Here is a 26,477-nt window from a genome sequence, read left to right as displayed (position 1 = left end):
TCTTATTTACTTAATACTTTACTAATTTGTGTTTGTATAGTTAAACATATGCTTGCGAACACTTTTTGGAAGCAATAAAACGCTTCTAATCTGCCTTATCGGCCAGAAATGTTATTGATAACAGCATTACTTTGCAAAAATAACGGTAATCAAATAGCAAATGCCTAAAGTAGTTGTACATACAATTAATTAAGGCTAACTTCCTCGCATTAAAATCAAAACAATACGGTAATATATTAGCTTATCAGCTAAAAAAACGTATTCATTTGTTACTGAGCTATTTTCAGCTTCATAATTGTAATTAGCACTGTTTCTGTTTAACATTCCTGACCTTTCAACTTATTATTTGGTTGTCGAAAAGTTAATGTCGTTGTGTTTGCGTTTTTGTTCGATTGTAAAAATTAGTTTCTTATTTTAAATACTCGTTTATTTAATTGTTTAATTTCTTTTTTCTAGTAGAATTTTTGTGCGCCTGACTTAATATGTGATTGATTAAGTTGTTAAAGAGGACAATTCTTGAGTACTTTTTCTAAATTAATTAAATAGTATATATTGAAATTAGTATTGAATTTCAGCATTATTGCTGCCTCGTCAAGTATATTTTAAATTAAACAACGTTCTACACCCTTAATCGGATATGTAGTACCGAATGTCTACGAAATGATTTTCGGCATGCCATAACCACTAAACTGTCATGGCCAAAAGAAGAAGAAAAACAGTTAATATGAAAGTTAAGCGTAAAGGTGCAAGCCGCATGCTCACTATGTTGCTAACAACAAGGCATACTCAAATCCATTGCGCCATTTTGGTTTTCGAAAACTCTTCGGAAAAACCACTCACTACAGTTACTTGCCCAGTGCAGTTGAACTACTTTCAAGCTGCATACGAACTGAACTAATCATTTAATATAATTAAGTAAGCCTACTTCACAACTTTTGCGAATTTCGAGAAATCTCACATAAAACTATTTCAAAAAATATTTTCATAATTTGTGCTTAATACTTAAGAGTAAAAGTAACAGTAAAAACTAGAGCGTGAGCGTTAAATATGACACATACCATATGTTGCTGGGCTAAGGGCTAAATACTAAGCACTTACCATAAGTGAGCTACTTAAAGAACGTAACGGCACTACATACAATACGATACATACTTAATAATATTACATTATTGTTCTTTCGCTAAAGAATAATTGCAACAAAATGTCCACTAAATGATGCCTAGGTGCACAAACCACCCGTTAGCCCTTAGCGCTGCATTACCATTAACGTTCCATTGACCAAACGAACGCCCACTCACTTGCATAGTCAACATTTCGGCGTATTGCTGACTGCGCTGCCCGCCTCCAAGTGCTGCATCAGCAGTTGTTGCAGGCTCGTGCGCAGCGCACGCTCCTCGTTCATTTGCAGCTTCATTTGTGACATTTCCTGCTGCATCTGTCGGATGGCGGTCCATAATTGGCGCAGCGTCGGTGTCATGTCCTCGTTCTCCAAGCCTTCACGTTGTGGCGTTGTGTTTGGTATAAATAATCATTTTGTTTGTTGTTGTCGTTTGTATGTGGTGGTTGTTGTGATGATGGTGATGAAGTCGATTGCGGTGTTCGAAGTGGTAAAAGAAAAGAAAAAACATAGAATATTGTGGAATGGTGTTGTTGCTAGCTGTGATTGATACAAGAATTCTATTGCTGAACTGTGATTTTGATGGTGCAAATACAATCGGAACAAACGTTTATCAAAAGAACATATCTCTATAGAAATAACATTCAACTAAATACTGCAATACAAGTACATATGTATGGAATCAAGGCTTATTGTAATATTTTAGACAAAAGTGATGGAAATTGCAAACGCAGCATTCAATATATTATTATGGAATATAAGTGTTTAATAAATGCTCGCTAACTACATACAATACTTCTCAAACAATATTGTCTTTTTTTAATTTTTTCCCCAGCCTTGGAAAATCATAATAACTAATTTAAGGGGTTATATACAGTTAGACGGCCGAAAAAAAGTGAATTTTCCAAAATTTTTCTGAGAAAACTTTTTAATTTATTGATCCAAACATTTATACACATATTATGGTATCTTTTAACTGTATTTTAAGACTTAGTACTAGTAAAAATATTTATTTGAAAAAGAGCTACAGCTGATCTCCAGGAGCTCCTCTCAAAAAAGACGTTTTGCGGTGACCACTATATCTCGGAACTGGATCATCCGCAATTAAAAAACCAAACAGATTTCGTTAAAATAATGTTAAATCTAGTAATTAATCGAAGGAATAAGCAAAATAAAATTTTTTGACAAAATGGCGGTTTCTCAAAAAAAAAAATCGATTTTTCACCGAAATTTCGGCCTTAAATTGTTTATAAAAAAAAAATATATTTATCGGAGAGAAAAAATCTACGATTAATTACTAAAAAATATATTTAAGAAGGTCGTGTTAAAATTTGAGACTAATCGCTCTAGCCGTTTTCGAGTAATGTTGGTCACCGACTTTGAAAACACCATTTTGAGAAAAACGCTTTTAAAATTTGGACCTTGTACTTCCCAGCACTCTGAAACGCCTTTTCAAATTTTTCATTTGCTTGTAACTTTGAAAATATTCACCGGAACGATATGAAATTTTCTGTGTGTATTCTTGAAGATATGTACATTAAGAAATTTAATTAAAAAAAAAATCGATTTTGTGAAAATTCTAACTGTATATAACCCCTTAAGAAATAAGCCCAAGAACGGAACTGTAGCTGTAAATGTTTAGCTGCCAGGCTTATAACGGCGGTAAAACAAACTGTAAATGATTGTTTTGCAAACGAAAAAACAATACTAGACCAAGGCTGACGATCAACTCGAGCGTATTTTCAATTAATGTATGGATCTATGTGGAAATCTATACCAAATAATTGTTAAATAATATATATTATCTAAAAATATGGAAAAATATGAAAAAAAAAACAAATTTCTTCATTGCTAATGGAAGCAACAAGACTAAAATGCTAAGCTACACTACTACTAAATAGAAAGTATACAAAAAGCTCGTTGCATGCAGACGCAATTTACTGCTTCGTTTGTCAACATGTGCCCGACTTTGGTATTGGTTGCTTTCATTTGTGGTTCTTTTTGCTGCGGATTGTGTGAGATAGTTGATTTTTGATTTCACGCGTGAGTATTAAAAAAATATGCTTCAATTCAGTTTGTATTATTGATTTATTATTTTTGTTCTTTGTTTTATTTTTTTTTTTTTTGTTTTAGTATTAATTTCAATGTAAAACACCTCACACACTGGTTCATGATGACTTAGTATTAGTTACTTAAAAGACTCCTGGCTAACTTAAAGATTAGCAAGTACATTTCAATTGTACATACATTTGCGTTTTGTATTCAATACATACAAATTTAAATACACATATACATAATGTTTTGCTGCATTAACATTTAAAGCATACAGGTTGGTTTGCTGTGTGCTTTTCTATTTAATATATTATTTTCTTTCATCGCTTCTTAAAAATTCTCAAAAATACAATAATATTGTATACGCATTTGCGTCCATTTGCTGGGCGTTACAAGACTATAAAGTAATAAACCTCTTCTTTGTTTCGTTTTACGTCTTTGGTAGAAGTTAGTAACAAAATTTTCTAAATAAAAAAAAATTATTATAAATATAACAAAATGTGTTTAACAGCAAACATGACTAAGGAAAGTATACTTGAAGATGATATTTTTTGTTAAACATGCATACCTCCACTCTTCGCCTATACATTCCATTCACTATGATTTTTGGGTTAGATTTTTTTTAATTTTAAGTTAGAGGCCTGTCATACAGAGCAATCGTGGTAATACATATATCAATAAAAATTATTGAAAATCATCTCAAAAAAACTATTAAATCACTGCGATAAAGTTTCGCTCAGTTGAAAAGGAATTATGCTAGAATTTGGCAACTGACTGTTAAAGTCGCTTATGGCAAAGGCAAGCAGAATAAACGGGAACTTTCAATTATCATGACACAAACAAAAAATTGTTCAGACAGTCTCAGTTTGGCTGTAAAAAAACATAATTATTTGGCTAGAAATGCATTCACTATTTGCCATACAAAATTAATTTCTCACAATTATACACTGGTGTGTAAGGGTTAAACCCAACAGAGAGCTGAATATGAGTTTTATTTGCACTTTCAACATAATCTAAAACAAAAATACACATTTTTCACTGAGTATTCAAATTCATTAAAGCTGGGCTGTTACGGAAAGTGGTTTCGAAAACCTAACTGAACTTTTTCAATTTCATTAAATATATTGGTAAAGCGTTTTGAAAACGACTGGTCGTCTAACTTATATACACACATAGTCGCTATGTACCTACATGAAAAAATATAGATATTTTGGTAAGATTGACTTTACAGTTTCAGTTTAACTGATACCCTTCATACAATACAATATGATCCAAGAGGTTTCGATAAATTCACAACTACTGCCTATAAAACATAGTTTTGCCAATTTACATGGTATAAAAATATATTAAGTATAACTTATTTGTATAAAGTTCATATTTTATGTAAGGCATAGAAGTACTCGTACATACATACATACATACATATCATAAATGTAAAAAGTGGATAGCAACTTTAAGTTTGCATATGTATTTACAAAACCAAACCGTATGTATAGTAAAATATGTAAATATGTGAATAAATATATAAGCAAAAATAAAGCTATTGCAAGATGGCCCGATTTTCTTCATTGTTAATATAATAAAATATATTTTGTTTTTGTTTAAAAGTATCAAACTTGATCGCCAATTTCAACTTTGTATCATAAAATTCAATACAAATTTTTACTTCGTTTTTGCGCATGCGCGAAGCCTCTATCACCGATCGGTATGCCTACAACTAATACTAGGACATTTACGTGTACAAAGTCTGACTTATCCACTACATACACATTTAGCTAATTTAACTGCAGCAGCGCTTGCACAACAGAAAAATAATGAACTAATGACTGTGGCACAGCGCTAGATAAGCGGCACGCAAACGCAAAATGCAGCAAACTAGAAATGAGCAGCAGCGATATGGCAGTACTGGCAGCGCTGGCATTGCACGCTGTCAGCAAGCGTGCATTAAGCGTCTCTATGCAGCCATTTAACAATCAATAATTGTTCATTTTACGCCATTGTTTCATAACAAAATTACCGCAACACCAACTGCCGGAGTGACGCTGGCTGTCGCCGTCTGCGCTGGTGCTCGCCTCATGGTCGCCGGCGGCGCAATTTCCCACGCTACTTCCGTTGCGTAACAGCGCAGCGCTGCAGCCGTGCGGTCCGTCCTCGACGTCGTCGCTGTCGCGTCCGTTATCCACCACATCCTCACCGCCGGCTAATTGTGGTGTGCTGCGACGCAATGGTGTCATCTTATGGCCGGTAGACGGGCCGTAGCCGGACATTATGTAGCCGCCGCCGTAGCCGGCGTAACGGTGCGAAACCGTTGTCTCAAAGGAACGATTCAGGCGACGATCGTAAAGACCTGGCGCTGGTGGACGTTGTTGTTTTTGTAATTGTTGTCGTTGTGTCGGCTCCTGTTCGGTTATCGTCAGCGGTGTTAGATCGAGTCGTTCCGAATCGCTACGATTGCGCAACGTTGCGGACGAAGATGGTGGTGGCGAGCGCTGGTGGGTTTGGTAGCTATTTTTGACAAGCTTTGGCGATGGCTTATTCTTACGCGGCAACAGTGGTGTCATGAAAATATTGTCATATCCCGAACCGAAACCGCTCTTCATGCGATTGAGTGATTTGCGGGTTGCGCGCTCCTCAGAGAGTGCACGTTCGTAAATTGGCAGACTAGAGGGACCACTGCCGGCATTTGTGGTGGCGCCCGAAAGTGAATAGCGGTAACCACCGGCATTCACACCGCCCGTTACTCCTGTTGTTGCTGCTGTTGCGGCATTCAACGACGAAACTGAACTAGAATATAGATTGAAATTGTTTGGACTCGCCTCGCGCCAAATGTACGAGGAATTCAGGCTGTTTGTGGAGTTTTGTTGGTTGGTCGCGCCGCTGTTGCCCGGAAAGGGAACGCCCGTATTGCACAGGTGTGGCAGTTGTGGATTTGATGTGGAAAAGGTTTTGCTGGTCTGCAGCTTTCCGCCGCGTATCGGCAAGCATGGCGTCCACGGTTGCAGTGCTAAATTGGGTCGGAACAATAGTGTAAGAGAGTGCGGGGAAGAGAGAAAGACAAAGAGAGAAATGAAATCGAAGAACGAAAAAAGGCGAAAACCAACACAATAATCGGAAACAACAGAAGTAAGTCAAAACAATGTGAAACGCCAAAGTCTGCGACGACAATGGAAAAACAGGAAAGCGTTATCAATAAACCAAACGATAACCAACACACCACAAAAAACCCAAAAACAACGAAAAAACACAAATACAATATTACATGAGGTGGGTTAAACAAACAAAAAACAAGTGAACAAATTGGACCGAGCTGCAGGTGTTAACAGGAGCAGAAGACTCTATGAGGATTCTTCTTAAATAGCAGGACAGTTATTATAAGAAGTTATAAGGTAAATATGCACAACAACATTGAATATTAAACTAGTTTATGTACATCGTTTAAATGAGATTATAGTTGAAGTCACGGACTTGTAAGCCAAAATAAGTTACAGGATGAGGCTAAAGGAGCCCGCTTTAAAAAGTAAAGAATTTGTAGCTGTATATACATATGCAGGTAGTTAATAGCGGTGAACGGTTACTTCCAGCATTAATCCAGAATGGAAAAGCACAGATTTACAACTAAGTCCCCGAGGTGAAATCGTTTGTGAAATGGGTACATTACAAGTCTGTGTCAGTCTATGCGTCAGCTGTAACCCGGTGGTGCATAACAACATTACTTTTCAACTACAAGGGGAGCGACAACAGAACACATTAATAGGACTTATAATAAATAGGTGAGCAAATATGAACGTTATGGAAAATGGACCCGCAATGACAACAACCCAACGTGATGGTATATATACCAGTATGCTTAACGAAAAATGTGATATCAAGAGCATATAATGGTTACTCAAATGGAATCATAAACGAAAAGTTTTAGGAATACTGTAGGCGTGTTAAATATAGTATGTATGTATATGTACATTTCCAATTGTTATTAAACTAAAAACTAAAATGACTTTTATTCGTTACAACGAGGCTTCGGGTTTCTCTATTCCATTTTCGCTAGCTCCTTATTTGTATGTGTTTGTATTGGTGAGTTAGTGTAAACAAATGGGTATTATTAATGTTTTATTGCTAGCTTTAATCATATATATGTATGTATACTAAGTGGTGGTTTAATATCTAGTAGTTAACAACTAGTTTCAAATAAAGTAAAAACAGCGTTACTTAAATCTAATCCAATATGTAAAACTAAAGATTATTTTATTCGCTAAATATCAACAATAATTAGAACTTATATGATAATTAAGCATTTTATTAAAATCAAATTGTTACTCTAATTAATATGTATTACACCCCTTGGCGAATTATGATTTAATTGCGTAATCACACTTTTCGATACGATTTTTGCAAAATTAAGTCATCCAACCGCAGTTGTTGTTTTAGTTTTTGTCAAATATTTTTTGTAACGGTATGTGAATTATGTTTTGAATGCAACCAAAGAATATACACAAGAGTTTCTTATTTTTTGTGTCAAACAAAATCCAAAAAAACTTACGAGCAGTAATTATGAAACCCACATGAAGCAGAAAACGAAAATACCTTGGAGAGGACACTGAGCAAGACCGAGTGCTAGAGTGCTGCATTCGTCGTTCGCTCAAAGTCTCCAACAAAGCATTTTGTGCAAAATGGCAAAAAAAAACACAACTTTTTTTTACAAAGTTCTCCAAACAAACAACAAAACCACAAGCAATAGTGAAATGAGGTGAGGAGAGTTCGAAAAAAATATATATTTAACAGATGCACCCACCTCTAAGCAATGTGCAGTATGATTAAGTACTACCAATAAGGAATATGTGAGTAGGATTGTAGTATTGTGTGTGGAACACTTACCCGAATGTATAGTGTTGCGTGTGGTGTTCTGGTAGGCAGCACAATAGCCTTCAAAAACTCTCAAAACCAGCACGTCCTCCTCGAAAGTTGGCTGCGTGCGGCGGCCGCTGCAGTAGCTGGCCAGCGCATTGGCGCTACCGCTGCCGCTAGTGACGCCACCGCCGCTTTGCGCCGGCGCATTCAATAAATTGGGGCGCAGCGGTGGAGCTGGACGCAAATTCGTTATACTCCAATTAGCTAAAGTGTAAGCGATACAGTGTTATGTAAACATAAGCACATAAGATATAAAGAAAAGAATAAATATCGCTCACCTCTTGTGTTTCCTGTCTTTGCGTTTGTGCTTGCCCCCACTGCTGCTGGGTATTGGCTCTTTGAAAAAGTGCTCGATGTCTGGGCTAAACTTGATTTGTGGTTTGGTGCCACCGGATGACTTTGTAGATTTAGTTGTTGTTGTGGAAGATGATGATGAGGTGGTGGAGGCTGAGTGTGCGTGTATTGATTGTAGCTGAGGTGGTGATTGAACGACAGGCTCCGTTTGTGTTGTGACGGATGCGACAAGGACGTGGCCATTGACGTTGGCGGCACCGCTGAGCTTTGGGAGTTTGTGCGTTGCGCCCCCAGCATGCCGAGGTTCGCAGGTGGCGACATCTGCAAAATTAAAAAAAAAAAAACATTTTTGGGTTATATAACACAAGAGATTGCTGATTTCGAAATTTTGTTAGTTTTCAAACATTTTCGACGCAATTAATACAAATAAAGAAATTAGAAATGCTTCATAGATTAGCTTTAGTTAGTTTTTATTTTATTTTCTCTCTTTTATTTTTTGAGTTTATGGTTTTTTGGTTATTAATTTGTTTAGTTTAGTTTTCGCACGGTTGCAACCACTGTCACAGCTAAATACATAGCGCAAGCAAGCGAAACGAGCAAATGATGGCGAAGTGGTGTAGTGTGGCAATGGTGGAGATTTTGCATTTCTCTTTGATCGAAAGGATTTTCAACTCAGCGTGATTTGGTGGAGTTTTGTTTTTGTTTGATGAATGATGAAGACAAGCAGATGACGTGAATTTGAACAAAAAGCAGAATACATCTTCAAGTTAAGTTAACAGTTAGGGTATTACTCAAGGGAACTGCGTTGATTTGAGTTATCACTAGCGTTACACAATTAAAACTTATTCCTCATAAATTCTGTTCGGCTATGATTTTTTTTATTAATTTATGAAATTTGAATTCATTAAACTGTTGATTGGAAATTGTAGTAACACTAGTGAAACTTCGTTCTCAATGGGCTTAGTACAGGCCATTAAGTCGTTAATGAAAGCGCTCAACTCGCGCACAAGTCAAATGCCAACCGAAAAGAAATCACAAAATGCTTGTTAATCAAGGTAAACACAATTGAATTTGCTCGCACCCCTCCAACGCCGCCTGGACTTGCACCTGCCAGCAAAACGCTTAACAAGTGGCAGGTGGCAAGTGCCAGGGCCGGTGAGGCACGAGTGTGTCAATAAAGATTGCTTGCCTTCTACAACTTCAGCAGAATCGGAGCAGTTCGCGCCATTTATTGACGAAGAACTTTGATCGCCTGAGTTGCCTTCAGTTGACGATTTAGCGCCAACATCGTCTGCCATCGGAAGAGAACTTAAGGAATCGCCTCGCATTATAAGGCCTTTGCAAATTGGACAATCCAATGAACTACTCGGACTTGAGACAGTTGAGGTGCTGGATGTGGTCGCAGTAACAGCGCCAGTATTGTTAAAGGATAACCGACTTGCGCGCTGACTGTGAGTTGCGGAAGGTGTTTTTACATCGGTAAAACCGGCATCATCCGCCGAACACAAAGGGCATTGCACCATGGAAGTGGTTGTTGTCGTGCTAGTGCTATCTTGTGCGCCTGGATTGGATCTACAGAAGCATAAACATTCTCGGCAAAGCGAAGAGTAGGCTGTGCCTTCACTAAACCCACTGCCACCACCAGACACACAGCTGGCGCAGCTGGAACACATGGAACAACGCGAATCCTTGCTAAGTTGAGGCGATTGCAGAGCCTTGGCGATGCCGCGTACCACCGCCGTTGGCAGTTTTTCTTTTTTCCACCAATGTGCGTACATGCCCGAACGAAATAGCTGTCCATCGGCCGTACTGGCCGTTGCTGGCGAGTCGATATCATCTAGACTTGACGAGAACTGTATATTTGTTTGGCTATTTGTCACCTGATTATGGCTTGAACTGCTAGCCACAGAATCAATGGTTGTACTACTGGCAGATATCTGCAGTTCAGCTGTTGTTAGCGTTGAGATAGGCGCACCTTTCGTGGTCGCGGTGTGAGATGTTGAGGAGTTATGAAACTGTTCAACGCTGTCCTTATTATCTATGAGATCTTGGGTGGCTTCGGGTGTGAGAAATTTCGCACGAAACATGCCACACACATCGAAGCGCGTGAGATCAGAAACCTCATTAGGATCGGAATTTGATGTTGATGACATGGGTAAATCTTCGCCACCATAATAATTTCCATGTGGTGGATCGGGTGAAGTGATGGTGCAACTACCAGCCATGCCAGAGTCGCTGGAACGTGGACTAGGACACTGCGAACTCTCACAGCATTTGCATTTATAGTTCGATGGATCGTTATTCTCTTTACGAAACTGCTGCTGGTGTCGATGCGTGCGCTCCATAGGAATGTTACGGTCTAAGTGATCATTATTACTGCTGGGATTTCCACTAGTTGAACTATTGGTTTCGCTGGCGTTAGGCGAAGTGTGTGTTACTGAAGTGTGGTCGGCATGTTCATTGGACATTTGCACATACTGATAACTTATACAACGCCTAATCGAACCGGGACGTTTATCTTTACTGTTATCCGAACCGCCACTAGCACGCTGTGGCTCTATGTACAGTTCAGTCGTGGACTGACTGCTGTGTAAGGCAGCAACGTCTTTGTCGTTGTTGTCGTGTTGCTCGTTCTTTCCCACAGCTCTCTCCCGTTCCTGGAGGCTCTGCGTCGTTTGATTGAAAAGAAATTGTGGTTTGAACATGGAAGGCGGCGATATGATGTCGTCGAAATCCTCCGCCATTCTATATATACACAGATAAAAGTGGTAAGTCAGCATTTTGCTTCAATATGCTCACAGGAGACATAGAAGCATAATTTAGACGCCATAACTATATATATAATATCTAATGTATTTTACATATCAAACACGATGGCGCATAAAATACACTTCCACGATCTCCCTTAAGCATAAACATTGACCAAACCAACTGCTCTTGCAGCAATGAAGACTCTCATAAATGTTTTAGCCAATATCTGTTTTACAGTAATGAATACGAAAGTTTTAAAAAGGACATGAACGAGGTTCTTAAATAATGCACCGAATCGGTTTTCCAATTGGCTTAACAAATATGAAAGCCTTCATCAATTCATTATGACTCTGCACATGTTTTACGCACGTTTGTCTTCCCAAGAAGCTCTCATCAAAATTGTACAACAACTCCGCCTGCAATTTGTCTGGAGCCGTTAAACACTCCGCCGGCAAGTCCAACGTACTGGAATGCGTAACATCGTCTTCGTCGCCGTCATCATCGTTATCATCGTTGTCACCGTAGTCATAGTCGGCTATGGCATTGTCACTCTCTAAGCTCTGATGTTTCAGGGCATCAACACTCAAATTGTGCGCCTCCTTACGATCTTGCCAGGTTGGCACATAGACGGCAGTATTCGAGCTGCGATTGAAGCGATTACCAACAAATAAGTTCGGCATACTGTGTCGCTCTGGCGGTGATTCGGAAACTTGAGCAACCTGCTTTATTTTAGTTTCATCCGACATTTTGGCTAGATTCTCGCATGCAATGTATGCACCTCCAAGGCGCTCACAAAATACGGAAGAGCCATGCGATGCTTGGGACGTTTGGTGATGCAAGCTTTTCTCGAGACTTGTGGTATCTTCAGACAGCTCCTCCACACAACTCGTGATGCCGCCACTCGAACTCAAATCTAGATGCGCTGTTGTTGTGTGGATGACGACACTATCGGTGGATTTGCGGACTAACGCTTGCATTGCTTTCGAACCGATGATCAGAGACTCTTTTTGCATAGCAACCGGTCCACCAGAACGATGTCCGCTATCTGTGCTATCTGAATCCAATTTGATTAGATTTATTGATGAGCAATGGCGCTCCTTTCGCTTTGTATGTTCCACGTTGTTGACAGCTGCTGCCTCATCAACCGAGTCGCGCCGATTCGCATGGAACTTTACATATTCAAAGGCGCTGGAATCACAGTCGCTATATTTCTCATAATCATCGTCTTCGTCACTTTCGGAATCAGTAGGCAATTCGAAGGCATCTTGCCGCTCCAATTCTGAACGCTCCGATGAGTTGGAATAGTCCATATCGTGAAGGTTCGACTTATATTTAACCGAAGACTTGAGTGCGCGTTTTCTGCGCAGGGGTATACGCTGCAAATCGATACTTTGTCGCGCTTGTGGGTAGAGCAACATTTTCACTAGGGTACTTTTCAGTCGACCCGTCTTTACTAGTTTGGCAAAATGTGCGCTGAGGTTAGCATAAGGTGCTGTGGGCGGGTAGTTACTCGGAGGCAATGTTATGCGATATGGTTTGCATGGAGGAGCAGCGTAGTACGCGCAGAGCGAGAAACGTGTACTATAACCGCGCGCATCTAAAATATGAGGGTTCTGCGACGTGGTTCAGTTGAGAACGTGCGTTTTATTGGATTTTACGTATTGTTGTTAATTTTGAGTTTCAATTGAAATTTTGGTTATTTTTTTTTTTTATTTATAAGTATATGTTTAAGAATTTGTGAGATCGTCGAATAGTTTTTCAATACGAAAAGTTAAGTAAAAAGTAAAATTAAAAACTTCAAGAAAATAACATTATTAAATGAATTACCTCAAACTCATTACTGATGTAAAATCGAATGTTCTGTATTCAAATCAATTTGCTTCTGACCTAAGTTTATTTCTCAAAAACTTTTATTTTAGACTCTTCAATCGTAAATTTATACGAGAGAAAGACATAGAGTTTGAGGTAACGTTGGCTTCGTGTTTAAAAGACACATCAGAACTTACATGTGGTGGCGGTTGAGGCGCGTGCCCACTACTAACGCCGCTCATCGATTTATTACTTAGATTGCTTAGCTGACGTTTGATGCCAATTGGCATGGTTGGATTTGAAGAAGTTAAGAGCTCAACCCATCTATTCGCTTCGTTGGGACCTTGACACACAGCAATGATACGCTCAATTAGGGGTCCATTAATTTCAAAGGCATTCTTCACTGTGTCGCTATCCTCGAGACGGTTCACGATGATGCCCGTTAGAGGCAGTTTTCCCTGAAAACAAATAAAGATGGGTGTTCAGCGAAGAATCACATGCTTATGTATTTGGAAATTTACTTCATAAATAAAGGCACTCATTCTTTGACTAACACTAAGTATCAGCAAAGTTTGGGGGAACAGCACAAAGTATCGATCTCTGTGATCAGGACCGACAGCAACGCTGCCCATGTGTATTATGTCACCTGCGAATGATAAAAAGAATGTTGGTAAGAGAAAAAAAGAAAAATTAGCTGCAACTCTTTGTTTGTTCTTGTACCTAAAGTACTAAGCTCCTGTCCCTGCCAGCCGCGTACTGGTCCCGTTAACACCTGCAGCTCAAGTTCCTTCTGTCGCCTTGTAGCCGAACATGCCGCCTATTAATGACCAGAAGTTTTGTTGCAATTAAATATCGTTACGTTAATTTAAGAGATACTCTACCGCAATATCCTTGTATACAGCAACACTTCGTTGCGTGTCACCTCGATCTGGATGACTGCTCTCCATGTGCCGCTCGAGTTCCTGTAGCATGGCAGAATATTTATCGAGTCGGCGGAAGGGTTTCGACAGGCCCGTTGTTAAAACCAACAGACCAGGCGAGGCAGCCCCTTGTCGCTCCATATACTTTTCCAATTCATCTCTGTGAAGCCGTATGTAATGTTATTGAGAAATCTAGGTTTTTAATACATTCTACTCACTTGTGCTTATCGAGTATGACAATGGCCTTTGGGTGGGCTGCACAGTAAGCTTGATGGACCAGTTTCATGTGCGGTGCCTTTGTTAGAAATAATTTACCAACCCGATCATTGCACTCTTCCATCTGTTTCAGTAGTTCTTCGTGTGTCTTTACGACTTCTACGAAATTACACATCAACTGGGCGTATTCATCCGCGTTGAGTCTATAAAAGTATAAATAAATATGCGTGATATAATTTTCCAATTTCTGATTGAATTATGTTTAGTACATTTGCGTCTGCTGTAGTGGTTCGAGGAAATTCTCCAGGAGACCTTGTATCTCGGCCACATGTGCGCGTTCCGAATCGAGCAGATCCTTTAGCACAACCGAACGGTACTCCTGTATCTCCTCTGGTGGTCGTATCGTTTCTGTGAGCGGCAAAGGTGCCTTGTATTCGTTAACATAGTTGCTGGGAAACCAGCCAGTCTTATCGTTGAGTGTGCCCTCCCACCAGCCACCCTCCTCGCGCTGAGTGACTGTGATGAGGTCGCCTTTCTTAAAGCACAATTCGTCATTATTGCCGCCCTTGAAGGAGTACTCCGCCTGGACGATGAGTGGCTGCGACATGCTGTCTTCTTGGTTGTGAATGCTTTCCACAATGGTGTTACAGCCAGTGCGACGTGTGGTGCAGTGTTTGTATTGAGTTGAAGCACACGATTTGAGGTTCGACTCAATAGAGATGTGTGAATGTGGATGACCGACTTTTTCCTGGTCGAGTAATTCGAACTGTAAAAGGAGGAAGAACTGATCAAAACTATATCAAAACGAATTTAAATTCTAAAATAATTTGAAAAACCTAAAAACATACGAAAATTTGGAAATTTGTATATAGATTTATGACTCTATTGCGCACATGGAAAGCAATAAAAAACATCTGGATTCATATTATTCTTGTACAATTGTTCAATTGCTGTTTGAATTTGGATATTCATTTATACCGTTCTTTATGTACATTTCCATTGACAAATATAAAGAATATCAACAATTTTCACTGTTTTCCCGCACTCTTTGAATACATACATATATACATAAAAAAAACACAAAAATTTTATTCAGTGTGTCACATCACATTGGAGAAGGAAAAATTCCAAGGTTGCCAAGGTCGACGCGTCGCGTAATCGCCACTTCGGCATCGCATTAATGTTGCGACCGTGCCGATCTTAGTTTTCTCGCACCTCAACAAAAAGCACGATCAACGCTTGTTGAAAGCCTTTAAGTGCCGTTAATTAAAAATTAATTTCGAATGATTCCGCATGGAATTCGTGGAAATTATGTTTATTGGCGATTTCACTAAATTCTACAGGATTAGGCACATTAACCGATAACTCTCTCGCGTTGTGAATGTTTTTGAGAATCAAGAAATTTATGACTTTTTCATGTTTTCGTCCAAGCTATTTATATTCATATGTTTGTACGTCCATTTGTATAGACGCGCATGTGTTTGTTTGAATAATTAAATGCAACTGTACACATAGCGGTTGAATTTGTATTCATTATTTTTTTGCGCAGATATTTTTTTGAGATAATTTTAAAAAGACACACACCGAAGTGAAAAAAAATTATATGAGAATTCCAAGGCAGTTTGTCACTGGGCGCTCAATGGCTGTGTGGGAACCGAAAAATTGCTTAGAAACAAACAGAAGTTCTTTCTTCACAGAGAACACAACCGGTAATAAAATTGTTTTTTTTTTTTGTGTGATTCTGTTTTTATTTTAGTTGGAAAAATTCTTTACTTTTGCGATTTTCTAACTCAACAACTGCGCGTGGCATTCAACAATTATCATTTATTATTTAAACATTAAAACTCAATTTTTTTATTATTTCCAAGGGATTATTATGCCAATATATTACAAAAACAATACATGCATGTACAATGAATTTATACAATAAAAGACACACACATTTTTAATTTTTAATGCATTTACATAAATAAAAAAAGTATATTAATACCAGCATTTGCCGCCTTTATTGAATGTTCTACATATTTGCCACAGATTTTCACTTTGTTTCACTTTGGACACGTTTGATATAAAAAAAATATATTGTTTTTTCTTTTGACAACATTCATGTTGCTTGATGGACCCATAAATGACACCGCAATCCTTTCAACCCGCAACGACAACAGCAGTCACAGCTTCACTGGCATCAACACATCTTAGGGAGACGGCGACATGTCACCGCCACATTCATTATCAGTCAAGTGTAAATATGCCATACAATGCTTGGAATATATATGAACAAACACACATATATTACTCGTGTTGGTTCGCCTTCACTTGCTCCTCCCTTATGCATTTGTGCCAATTGGATTAGTGATGGACATGGAGTAAATCGAATGCACTTTCATATGTGACACAAAGTCATAGTCATAAATCACACCAAACACATTAAATAAACAAAACAATAGCGGCACATACATATACAGTTATTTATATACACATATATGCAATTGTATGAATGGAAGACATTCAGAGGCAAAACACGATTTGGCTTCAACCGTTCCGACGTTGCACATAATTAGCTCTTGATGATGTTGCACTCTCTCGCACACAAAATACCAACACACACACATTGACCATACGCCCACAGCTATGCAAGCACAGAGAATTGCTCGCGGCGGATGCAAATGATTTCCTCCAAAGGAAACTGCCGCTCCGTCCGACCGTTCACTTAAAATTGTCTCCTGTTTATTTCCGCTTGTTCTAGTCACTGCACAAGAATGTGCGCTGCTTGTGACGCAAATTGCAGAATGTTTTTCACTTTTTGTTGTTGTTGTTGTTGTTGTGCACAAGTTTGCTATATTAAAAATGATGTCGCGGATCTCGCTTCCAAATGGAAACACTCATGAACAAATTGGAAAACAATGATTTCCCCTTTACAATTTCGTTGATTTATTCTATTTGATTTTTGTTATTTTTGTTATTTTTGTTTTTGGTGTGCTTTCCGTAATTTGTTTACACTTGAAATGAAAATTTCCTCAAAATTAAGCAATAAAAGGATAGTTTGTGTAGTATTAGCAGCGCGGTATCTACATATGTATTTTCTTCATACTCGCTGCCATCATTTGCTGCGAATAAAAATAGCCAATCGACATGTTTGTTTTGTTGTTTTCATTTCGCGCAAGCAGCGCAGTCGAGCAGCGACAGTTCTAGCAAAGATAAAACATCACACACTCTTGATTTGTTGTTGATTTTGGCACTAAAAATATAAATCAACGTCAGCAACGGCAAGAGAAGCGAACGCTTTGCACCGGGTTGACAGCGAAACAAACAAACAACGATCAACAAAAACCGGGAAAATGCTTTCCGCAAATACACAATGCACAGATACAGTGGTGGATCTCAGGAACTCCATGTTAGTCGGAATTCGGCACTTTTGTATACACACCTTACTTTTTCGTGAAACAAACAAGGTCATATTTCGACCCTTAAAATCTCTCGTTTCTAATCACTAAATTTTTTAAACTCGCTCATCGGACATGCGATTATTCAAATAAATAGTCGGGACGAGATTCGGACCTCGGGGCTGGTAAGAGACTCAATAAAAAATTAACTCTCTATGTACAGGGTTTCTACGACAGTTAGGTCTATGTAACCTAGAGATGCAAAACGATGTATCGATTTTTTTTTGTCAAAAAGCATGCCTAACTTGACCGGATCTTAATCAAAGACCGAATGTAGGCACACCTTGGATAACATTTTCCAAAACTATTTAGGGAACACTTTTTACATACTCACAGATATACATATACACTAGATTTACAGTTCACTTCACTTTACTAAAGCCAATCACGGAATGACTTGACATTTTTTACTGCCGGCTACTACATTGAAACGATTGTTGAATATATTTAATACTCTGCTTGTGTTTGCAGACTATTTGACGATTGCCTAATTGATTTTGATTGACTGGCTGATGCCCCGAGACATATCGGCAGCAGCGCCGCTATTGTAAGATTGATACTTGCGGACCAGTTGGTTGTTTGGCTTTTTATTTTTGGCACGCTGAAATGTTTATATGGGATAATGGTGTGAAAAGCGCGAAAAGCAACTGTAATGGAGAGTAATGTAATGTAAAAAAATGGATTGTAAAAATAACAATAAATACATTTGACTTTCGATATGAGATGGATCCTAAAATAGCCAAAGTATTCTTTACCGGCTCAAGTCAACCCAAAAATTCATATTTAATAAAAAATTTTAAAAGAGGTGCCGCTGATGATGAGAGAGGTTTTTAGGTCTGATTTTTTATACCAGAAAAAGCAGTGAATTTTTCATTTCAATTTTCGTAAAATTTAGGGTTTACTTCAGATTAGTATGACTTTACCGTTGTCAAGGGAGACTGTGTTTTGGGCACTTTGTCTTTTGTCTTGCCGATGATTTCAATTCGCTTCGTAAATTAGAAATTAATGATAATACAGAGTAGTATGTGGACACTGGATGCTGAAAACACTAAAATTTAAGTTCAAGTAATATATTCGTGGTATTTTTTTTTTAAGAGCGAAAGTTCGCTTGAATGCGAAATTATCAAAGGTGTGCGCTCGCAAAGACACCAAAAACAAACAAACACGACCAACAACAGATGTCAGCAGCCTAATTAATTGCTAAGCGATCGTTTCTAATAGAAAAAAATAAACTAAAAATCGCGATAAAGAAAGTAATCAAGATCGAAAAGAACGATCGAGAGATCTAGAGTGAGATAAGAGAGAGAGAGAGTCGCATGGGACAGTGTTGACAAATGTTGCGCAGCGTTTCCGGTTTATAAAAATAAAACGGTACATACTCTATATGTATGTATATATGACACAGTGTGTGAGTAAATATCTATATAGAATTCTCGCACACCGCCATTGACACACAATTATATATTTACACTTGTACATATTTAAGGAATTTTGAATTTTACAAAATGCAACAGAAATGTTTAAAAACGGTTACAAGGTCAACACACAGCCGCAAAAAACATACAATTCTTTGTAGAAATCAGTTTTTTCCACTCCGCGTGGAGTTCGTCGGTTTTTACATTGCCAGCGGGCTTTCTCGCAGCGTGTTGACAGCCACTTTGCGCGATATATCATCCGCACCGCACACACCGAAGGCCACAGTACTCGTTATGTCCACGATATATCAGTTTTTTAAGTTTAACGGTAATTTGCCACTTTGGTTTTTCAATATGCTACGACTATGCAAGCTTAAGTTTTTGACACTGAAATTGAAATGCTTTCGGTTTTTAGCTTTTTGCTACAGCGAACTGAAAAATTGCTGCTCGCGCATTCACGATTCTGTGGAGACTGAGGTGGCTGCCACGGCGAGCGTGTTTGTCAACGCCAAAGCGGCTGCGGTCGAAAATCAAACAATCATGCGACGCACGCACACAGCAGGAGCGCACCAACAGCAGCCGAGGAGCAATGCTCGCCACGCAGCCCCAGCGCAACCCCCGACGCAGTGGAGGGTAAGCGTTTTAAGCGCTTTGCACACACCCCTTAAGCAAAAGACGGCCATTCATTGAGAATTTTCCTCGGAAGCAATGCTTTTTTTTCATAATCTATAAAGAAATCACTTGCTAGTCCCCATTTGCCTTTGCGGTATTTGCAGATTTTGGTTATTGCTGCCATTAGACAAACAAACGCACGCAGGTGTATATACACAGAAATCGGTATGTAAATATATATTTTTGTTTTTTTTTTTTGCTCTTCATTGGCGTTGTTGCTTTGGCAAAGTGTTTATTTTTCAGCTTTTCGCCTACTCTTTCACTTTGGCACCTCAAGCGTCTGTATGTGTGTGTGTGTGTGTGTAAGTTTGTGGCGTTTTCTCAGCGTGATTATTAAAAATTGTTTTAAAAAAGCATTTCAACAAATTTATGTCCTCATAAAAATAATTTCGCTAAGGCGACCGCGCATTTACCGACATACAAACATGTACATATGTATGTATATATAAAATTGTTCATGTATATGTATTTGTTTCGATGTGTGTTCGTGTGTTCGTCTGCCGCAAATGAAGAGGTGGATCAAAGAGTGTTCAGACAGTACAATACGATTTCGAGGTTTTGGCTTTTGACGATTCCCTTAAAGCTTACATGATTGCAACTTTGTGGTTCCGGTAGATTAAACTTCATATTTCTGGAATGTAGAGGTGTGATTATGGTAATATTATTGTTCCATTCGTTAGGTTAGAGCTTTCATCATGATTTGTAGATATAGGAATCTTATAAGGCCAATTTAAGTGCGTAATATCCGACAAACCTTAAAAACTCAAGTCAAATAGAGTTAATATATTTTGATCATCTTAATATATTTACATACATACATATATGTACGTGTATATTTAAAATTTTAAGGAATACCGACTAAATTACGTAGGTGCATATATACTTATTAAATACAGCACAGACGGTCTCTCTTCATATTTATTCCATTTGCGACCCGAATATATTTATTTAAAGAAATTTAATGTGGATTCCATACAATTTACTTGCATCGTACATACTGACATATAAGAAAATAAGAAAATACATGTGAGGCCCTCGACTTTTCGGTAATAGTATTAATCTTTAAAAATTTGCAGTGTTTTCTCCTCGTTCTTCATATATGTATTATGTCTAAAATGGAAAAGTTTTTCATAAACACGATTAAACCTTAGAAGTCGACCTAAAGCTATAACCGAATCAACAGGTTATAGGCCTTGGCTAATCTAAACCCTGCATCCCCTGATACAAAGGACGCTGAAACTCCTTAACTTAAAGGGCTAGGGGTAGTGAGGATTTTCAAAATAAATATTTTTTTTTTGTTAATGTAATATCTTAAAGATATAATCTGAAAATTTGAAGTTTATCCGATAATTGCTTTTAGAGTTATTCGACAAATAACAACGAGCGATCGGGCACTCCAACACGCTAGTGTGAAACTTTAAATGCTTTTTTCTCAAAACTATGTTTTTTGAATTGGTACTGTAATTTGAAAACCGCTCGGTAGATTTAAATGAAATTTATACAGCTTTTAATAATGCATAATAAACTCAAGCCTGAACCAAAGATTTTTTTTTCAAAAGTTTCGATTTTTTCCCGAAAATCTAGAAAAAAACTTCCTGAGGGCGCCTTTTTGTCAATTTTTGAAAAAAAAAGTTTGGTTCAGGCCCAGGATCATCTATTTATAAAACTATTTTTTTTTATCCGATTGATTTTAGATGAATCTCCAAGGAGTTATGATTGTCATCGGACCTTTTTTTGAAACTGGGTCAACATAGACAGCTATAACTTTGGAAATTACGATTTTTTTTTCAAATTTTCGTGACTTTAAGTCAAAACATTGTATAATAATGACATATTATTACTTTTGTAAAATAACATGATTTAATAACAAAAAAAAATTACTGAAAATTCTCATTTTTTGGTGTCTCTGACTACCTCTAACCCATTAAGGAAATCATTTTAATAGTTTATTAGAAAATAGGATATGATTGCTTTAACCGTTTTTTTTTCTATAATCTAACGGCATTTATCCACAATTTGCACTGAACACACTAATTAACACAATGGAAATAGCATTGAGTGCTTGTCCTTCGCGCTAAATTAATTGCATACGATTACATCAGATTACAATTGCATAAAATTTGAAGAACAAATGTGTGTAGTACAACAACAACAACAACACCCTGCATTCCAGCACACTAGCAAGAGCCGCCTGCGCTTTGCATTCTACCCACTGATTCGAAAATCATAAAAATATTCAGTAGCGTCTCAAAAACGTTGCTCAAACCTCGCAGAAACGCCCGAAATTCATTAAGTTAATTACACTTGGTGAATTTTTAGATGAACAAGATTCGGTTGAATGGCTGCATCAATTATAAGCCGCGATTTACATGTGTTCCGATGCTCTTACATGTCTGCATAGCTCATTGGATTGCATACAAGATATTTGCTTTTTGTTGTACGTATAGAATATGATATTGAATGAGTTACTAAGATAAATAATACATGAGGGTTCCGTGGGGAGAATTATTTCCGATTCGAAATTACTTTCTCTGTAAAGACGGACAAATATACCCAGTGAAAAATACTGGATACTGAAACTAAGTGCGCAAAACCTGAGTTCACACTCAGCTAAAAGCAAAAGACTTTAGTGGAGGGCCATCATAGTGATCCATTTCTCATTTAACTCCCAAACTCGAAATGTTTGCGTCTCAATGATTTAAATATCTCGAATAATTTACCCTAGACCACGTCTCTAAGAGGTCAGAGTAAAATGTAATGTCGCCTATTTTCTGAAGAATTTTATTCCAAAAGTTCCTCCGATCATCTTAAAAATTTCCTCTTATAATCTTCTTGTTAAGATAATATTGAACCTTCAAGTCCGATTCATTGTCCTCACTCGTCTCTTATTAAATTTTTAATAGCGCCAATGGCAAATATTTTCGTTTTTTTTTTTTTTTTGTTTTTCTCCCTGCACTTGCAAGCACTTCCGGAAACCAACTGACATACAGACATATGTAGCTGACAATCGCACATAAATAGTTGTCATGTAAAGAGAATGTCAACAAATATGAATAATGCCACGAGTATTGGCGAGAGAACGTTCGCATTTTTAAAAAAAAATCTCACAATTATTTTTAATTATTATATTTTTAAACTTTCTCGGAAACAACGAGGATGAATGCACACGCAGACACAATTTTTGTAGAGATAAACACCCATATACATATGCATATATGTATATATTGTTAATACGTATGTAGGAATATTTGCATTCAAGAACTCATAAAATAAACGCACAGATCAATTTAATTTATAGTATGTGTATCCTCGTAAGCGCCATTACACTCTATACGAAGAACCCACATCTGAAAATCAAAGCCTTTATGGCACGTGGAACTGATTCTAATAATTACACACTCAACTATTTTTAGATTTGCTCTTGTTTGGCTCTTTTCTGCAATGGGTACGAAAATAAAAACTCCAAATCAGCGTTTACTTTATGCTAGAGGATAATACCCATTAAATGCAAAAAGTGCTCAACTTAAAATTGAATATGTCACACCAAAAGCATAGTGGAGATGAACAGCACCAGGCGACGACATTCGATTGGCACACTGCCAATTGCCCAGACGCAGACGTCAAAATGAAATTTTCCTCAATTGCGACAACGGGGTATGCTGGCCGCGAGGGGTGGGAAATTGGAAAATACCAATTCTTTATTTGACATCATTTTGAGCGCCTTATTTAATAGTTGCGGAAAAAACTAATAAATAAACTGCGAATAAATGAGAGCAAAACTATTTTGGAATCGATCGTTAAAAATATTGGAAAATGAAGAATTTTACTATAATTTGACGACATTGTGTTGGATACTTCTCACACGCGTCTACGGCATAAAGTAAATACAAACATGTAAACATTTTTGTTGCACAGATGAGGCAACAAATGCATAAATAGTGCGACACTTGCCTTTGCATTCGGTTAAACAACGCGAAAATACACTTCGACTTCTTGACTTCTTGTGAATCTTGTTTGTTAATCCAACCAGTGATTTGATGATGAATCCGAATCAAAGTGTTTACAAATTATTTACAAATAGTGCATAATCAAAGCACTTGCACTCAAAGCATTGCAGATCTGCGAGTAGAAACAAAAATAATAAACAATCTTAAGGAAAATAAACACAATAGTACTTGAGTACATTAAGTAAATACGAACTAGCACAAATAAGCACGCAATAATTAGAGAACATTTGGCAGTAAGAAAAAAGTCAAAATTCCTAGGGAGGGAATACGAAGAGCAGACGACGCGTGTCCCCATCAAAATAAAACAGAGAAAATCGTATTTACATGGATCTTATGAAGAACCTAAAGTGTCCAGCATTAATATAAACATATGCCGATGTTTCATTTCTTTGATCCAGATGCATTGACAAGAAGAGGCTCATAAGTTCATTAATATTAATACAAAAATAGAAAGTTCAAATTCAATGATTTATCGCTGTTCCAAAGTGCGACCAATTGAAATTGAAATAAAACATAAACTAAATGTTTCCAAATGTGAAATTCCTTGTAATAATTGAAAATATTTTCAAATTAGTCATAAATTACAAGCATGAATACACATGTACTACAAACGAATTGTATGCAAATCCAAAAAGGAAAAACAAACTCGTATTGCCCACACTAGCGGCAGCAGTAAATTTATGTTTCCGTGTTGGGGTCTTGAAGTTTAACGGTATACATGTCCCAACTTATTGATTTCAATCAAGGGTGGCGCAATGCCACAACCAGACAGACACACCGTTTTGCCCTTTTTATGCGGCAGAGCAAAACAACAACAACGAAAACATTTGTTTGTGCAACCTAAATTTAGTACGCGCTCTAGAGCGTGTGCAACCGAAGTGTGAAGATCAGTGGCTACAGCTGAAACTTATGGGATTTAAACTATGACAGACAGACATTGTAGCAGGTAGTACATACACAAATTATGCGTCCGCGGAGTGATTTTATTAAAGAAAACTTCACAAGATTTAAATCGAAAAAGTAAAAATCGGATAAAATTTGTCAAAGCAAATAGTCGACTAAAAAGAACTAAAAGCAATAAAGCCTTTTCACTATGCATGAATGAATATCCACATTTGTCACATCAACGTCCAAAAAAACACATTTTAACATGCAGACTTGCGAGTTGTATAGAGTTAAAGCGGCTGAGGAGCAACAGTTTGTGGTGTGAGCTATTGGCAACTCGCATCTATTTATATGTAACTGCACGTTTGTATGGTGCATTGTGTTGCAACTCGGCTGTCTAGCTCCCCTGTGAAAATTGGCGCCATCGTCGGAGTAAACATTGTGTGCAGCATTACTGCAGTCAAAGGCACATCTACAAACCGCAAGAGTCATTGAGGCACATATGTAGCCATAGATTAGAGCACGGTGTGCAATGATACAACAACTCTTGAAAAAAACTTAACCATAGCACTAAACAGATTTGTGGCAGATAAAGGTGTCAAAATGATAGGATAGTATTATAAACAGCAAAGACTTATTTAGGGCTAATATAAATATTTCAAAATAAAACTAATTTATTTTATTTAAATTAAATGTGATTTTATCAGGTTTAATGTTACTTTATCATATAGCACCTCATCTGCGATTATTTTGTCTGCATTTTTAGCAGAGCATATCGTGAAAAGATACACTGTTCAATTCTCCTCTTTTATTCTGTTGCAACTCAGACTACATTTCTTTGAACATACCGTGTATGTTGTTGCGTACTTCTGCAAGCGACCACTTGTCGCCCTCTTTTGTACGATGCTCTTTTGTGAAAACAGCAGAACAAATAAAAGTAAATAGAAGAAACATAAAAACATAAAAAACCTGGAAAATTGCATGAAGTAAAGTGCACCATATAGTAGCTACAGTCATGCTATTGTCATCGTTGTAATGCTAGCAATTGTGTCTGTTGGATACTCTTGGGTTGCGAGACAATAGCAACTTAGATGACGCATGAAACATATGTATGTACAATATCAAGTAGTGTGGAAAGCATAAATATGCAGGTAATTGTGCAGATATTAAAAAAAAAACAATTTAAACTATATGAATAAAAAAATACTACAATTAATATGCAGTTCAATAATTCTATATTTTTTCCATCTACATACATACATACATGTATATGGTTTCGAATACTTACCGTATAATTATACTGTTGCCGCAATCAGACTTTATTCAACACACTGCAAAACAATTTTATAGTTAGTTACACCCACAACACGGCCGTTTAACATTATCTAATAAGAAGTGATTTTTAATTTATATTTTTTGTTTTTAGTTGCTAAACGTAATGAGTAGAGTTCTTCAAAAACTTCTTATAGATTTAATAAGTAGTCACAACTCATCGCTTTAGGTAACTGACTTTGCTCAGTAAATTTCTTAATCACAACTATGTGTATGGTAAATATTTAATAATAAAACTTTATTAACAACAGCAATGCGCACAGGTTTATTCTTTCTCAATATAACATCGGCGATACGGACAGCGCAGTCGACAGCGGCAGTGACATTAGCTCGAAAAAGAAGTGAATAGAAGGCAGCGACGTCGACGACGGAAGCAACAACAGAAAATATATTAAGCAGAGGAAAACTGACTATTATTCGGTTGGTTTATGTTCTTTAAACACTAACAACAACCCGGATACCAATCTGCACTTCTTCGCGACAACTTCAACAAAATAATTAACATTTTTTTCGCAATTTTTATAAAGTTTAACAGCGAAAAAGGCGATTAAAATGACACACCAAGAAATTTACTCGAAAAATAACTCGACTGCCGAAAATGACTAACCGAGTTGCCAACTCCCATATTGAATGGCATATTTCTGTGGAGACTAAAATTG

At 37.5% G+C, this 26,477-nt stretch overlaps 1 protein-coding gene across 4 annotated transcripts; it reads right to left on the bottom strand.

The window, feature by feature from the left end:
* Positions 1-488: 488 nt before the first annotated feature.
* LOC105209695 (rho guanine nucleotide exchange factor 7) lies at positions 489-26,477 on the bottom strand. 4 transcript variants are annotated; one of them, XM_029038719.2, is made up of 11 exons: positions 25,775-26,477; positions 14,334-14,830; positions 14,067-14,267; positions 13,810-14,008; positions 13,649-13,745; positions 13,450-13,574; positions 13,126-13,386; positions 11,489-12,732; positions 9,558-11,113; positions 8,353-8,689; positions 8,159-8,278 (listed from the first exon to the last, which is right to left on the bottom strand). In XM_029038719.2, exons 2-11 carry the CDS (start codon positions 14,669-14,671, stop codon positions 8,275-8,277), a joined length of 4,362 nt encoding a protein of 1,453 aa, XP_028894552.2. In that variant the 5' UTR covers positions 14,672-14,830; positions 25,775-26,477; the 3' UTR covers positions 8,159-8,274. The 4 variants fall into 4 exon arrangements, with proteins under 4 accessions (XP_011178557.2, XP_011178559.1, XP_028894552.2 ...); XM_029038720.2 differs by lacking the exon at positions 25,775-26,477 and adding an exon at positions 19,072-19,733; XM_011180255.3 differs by lacking the exons at positions 9,558-11,113; positions 11,489-12,732; positions 25,775-26,477 and adding exons at positions 489-1,494; positions 5,187-6,173 and having other exon boundaries at positions 8,042-8,278.

The sequence above is a fragment of the Zeugodacus cucurbitae genome, chromosome 3 (genome assembly GCF_028554725.1).
Source record: "Zeugodacus cucurbitae isolate PBARC_wt_2022May chromosome 3, idZeuCucr1.2, whole genome shotgun sequence".
NCBI lineage: Eukaryota > Metazoa > Arthropoda > Insecta > Diptera > Tephritidae > Zeugodacus > Zeugodacus cucurbitae.
Note: the sequence above shows the minus strand (reverse complement) of the source record. Positions and strands in the feature narration are given on the sequence as shown.

What these genes read in the sequence shown, in the direction of transcription:
- LOC105209695 (XM_029038719.2), bottom strand. Translation starts at nt 14,671, where the DNA reads ATGTCGCAGCCACTCATCGTCCAGGCGGAGTACTCCTTCAAGGGCGGC. An exon ending in CCACTACAGCAGACGCAAAT is followed by an intron (nt 14,268 to 14,333) that starts GTACTAAACATA and finishes ATACTTTTATAG; the next exon opens with ACTCAACGCGGATGAATACG. An exon ending in TTCTGCTGAAGTTGTAGAAG is followed by an intron (nt 8,690 to 9,557) that starts GCAAGCAATCTT and finishes TTAATTTTGCAG; the next exon opens with ATGTCGCCACCTGCGAACCT.